The 1,441-nt window shown below is 61.9% G+C and overlaps 1 protein-coding gene across 1 annotated transcript in view; it reads left to right on the forward strand.

Moving 5' to 3' along the window:
• Window positions 1-24: 24 nt before the first annotated feature.
• The window catches only part of ZBTB22 (zinc finger and BTB domain containing 22), a gene marked incomplete at its 3' end in the record, with an annotated part of 8,918 nt that continues 7,501 nt past the window's right edge, over window positions 25-1,441 (forward strand). Inside the window, exon 1 of the mRNA XM_010574123.1 lies at window positions 25-1,437. Coding sequence (XP_010572425.1) covers window positions 45-1,437 — 1,393 coding nt within the window. The remainder of the gene's footprint in view (window positions 1,438-1,441) is intronic.

Raw genomic sequence — 1,441 nt, forward strand, 5'->3', positions numbered from 1 at the left:
CTAACCGCCCCCCCCTCCAGGAGCGTCGCCGCCGGGGCAGCGCCATGGAGGCCTCGTGCGGCGGCGGCGGCGGCGGCCTGGTCCACGTTGACTTCCCGGAGATCACCAGCGCCTTGTTGGCCAACCTCAACCAACAACGGGTGGAAGGGAAGCTTTGCGACATCTCCATCCACGTGCAGGGCCGGGTTTTTCGGGCCCACCGTGCCGTTTTGGCCGCATCCTCGCCGTACTTTCACGACCAGGTCTTGTTGAAGAACATGACCTCCATCGTCTTGCCCAGCGTGATGGATCCTGGCGCCTTCGAAACCGTCTTGGGTTCGGCCTACACGGGTCGTCTCTCCATGGCCCCCGAGGAGATAGTTAACTTCTTGACGGTGGGGAGCGTCCTCCAAATGTGGCACATCGTTGACAAGTGCACCGAGCTCCTCAAAGAAGGTCGGGCTGCCGCGGCACCGCCAGGACCTTCTTCCTCTTCTTCCTCCTCTTCCTCTTCCTCTTCTTCTTTACGCGCCCACTCCAGTCGTACCAGCGACAACCAGTCGCCGAGCAGCAGCAACTACTTCAGCCCCCGCGACGCAGCTGAGGGGACCGAGCCCCCCGCCAAATACCCACCTCGGGGGGTCTCCGAGGAGGTGGGCAAGGGAGGAACCGGGGACCTGCTGGAGGCGGAGGAGGGCAGCGAGGACGGGGAAGGCGGCCGACGTCCCCTCTACGTCCAACCCAGCATCGTCCCTCAAAAGCAATGGGTCTACGTCAAGCAAGAATGGTTGCAGGAGGATCTGGTCCTCACCTGCGAGGAGGACGAGGATCCGGTGGAAGGACCTGCCCGAGGAACCGAGGGAACCCCCCGTGCCGTCACGGCCGCCCCCCGTCCCACTGCCCCCAAACTGGAGGAGCAGGTGAACTTCTGCGAGTCCTCCGAGGATTTCCCTTCGCCCTACGAAACCTTGGAAGACGCTGGCGGTCCCGGTTCTTTCCCGCCTCGTTCCCTCCTCCCCATGGACATGCAAGGCAACCAAATCTTGGTCTTCCCACCTCAAGCTCCGGTCGAACATGGCGCCGTTCAACTGACGGCGGCAGCGGCTGACGGCAACAAGATTTTCATGTGTCATTGCGGCAAAGCCTTCTCCCACAAGAGCATGAGGGACCGTCATGTCAACATGCACCTCAACCTTCGTCCCTTCGACTGTCCCGTCTGCAACAAGAAGTTCAAGATGAAGCACCACCTCACCGAACACATGAAGACCCACACCGGCCTCAAGCCCTACCAGTGCGACGTCTGCGCCAAGAAATTCATGTGGCGCGACAGCTTCATGCGGCACAAGGGTCATTGCGAACGGCGGCATCGTTTGGCTGGTGTTTTACCCGTTCCACCCGTCCTTCCTGGGGTGTCCAAGAAGGAGCAGGGGTTGGGAGGAGGAGGAGGAGGTGGAGGAGGAGG

The sequence above is a fragment of the Haliaeetus leucocephalus genome, unplaced genomic scaffold, assembly GCF_000737465.1.
Source record: "Haliaeetus leucocephalus isolate CR32 unplaced genomic scaffold, Haliaeetus_leucocephalus-4.0 Scaffold407, whole genome shotgun sequence".
Lineage (NCBI taxonomy): Eukaryota > Metazoa > Chordata > Aves > Accipitriformes > Accipitridae > Haliaeetus > Haliaeetus leucocephalus.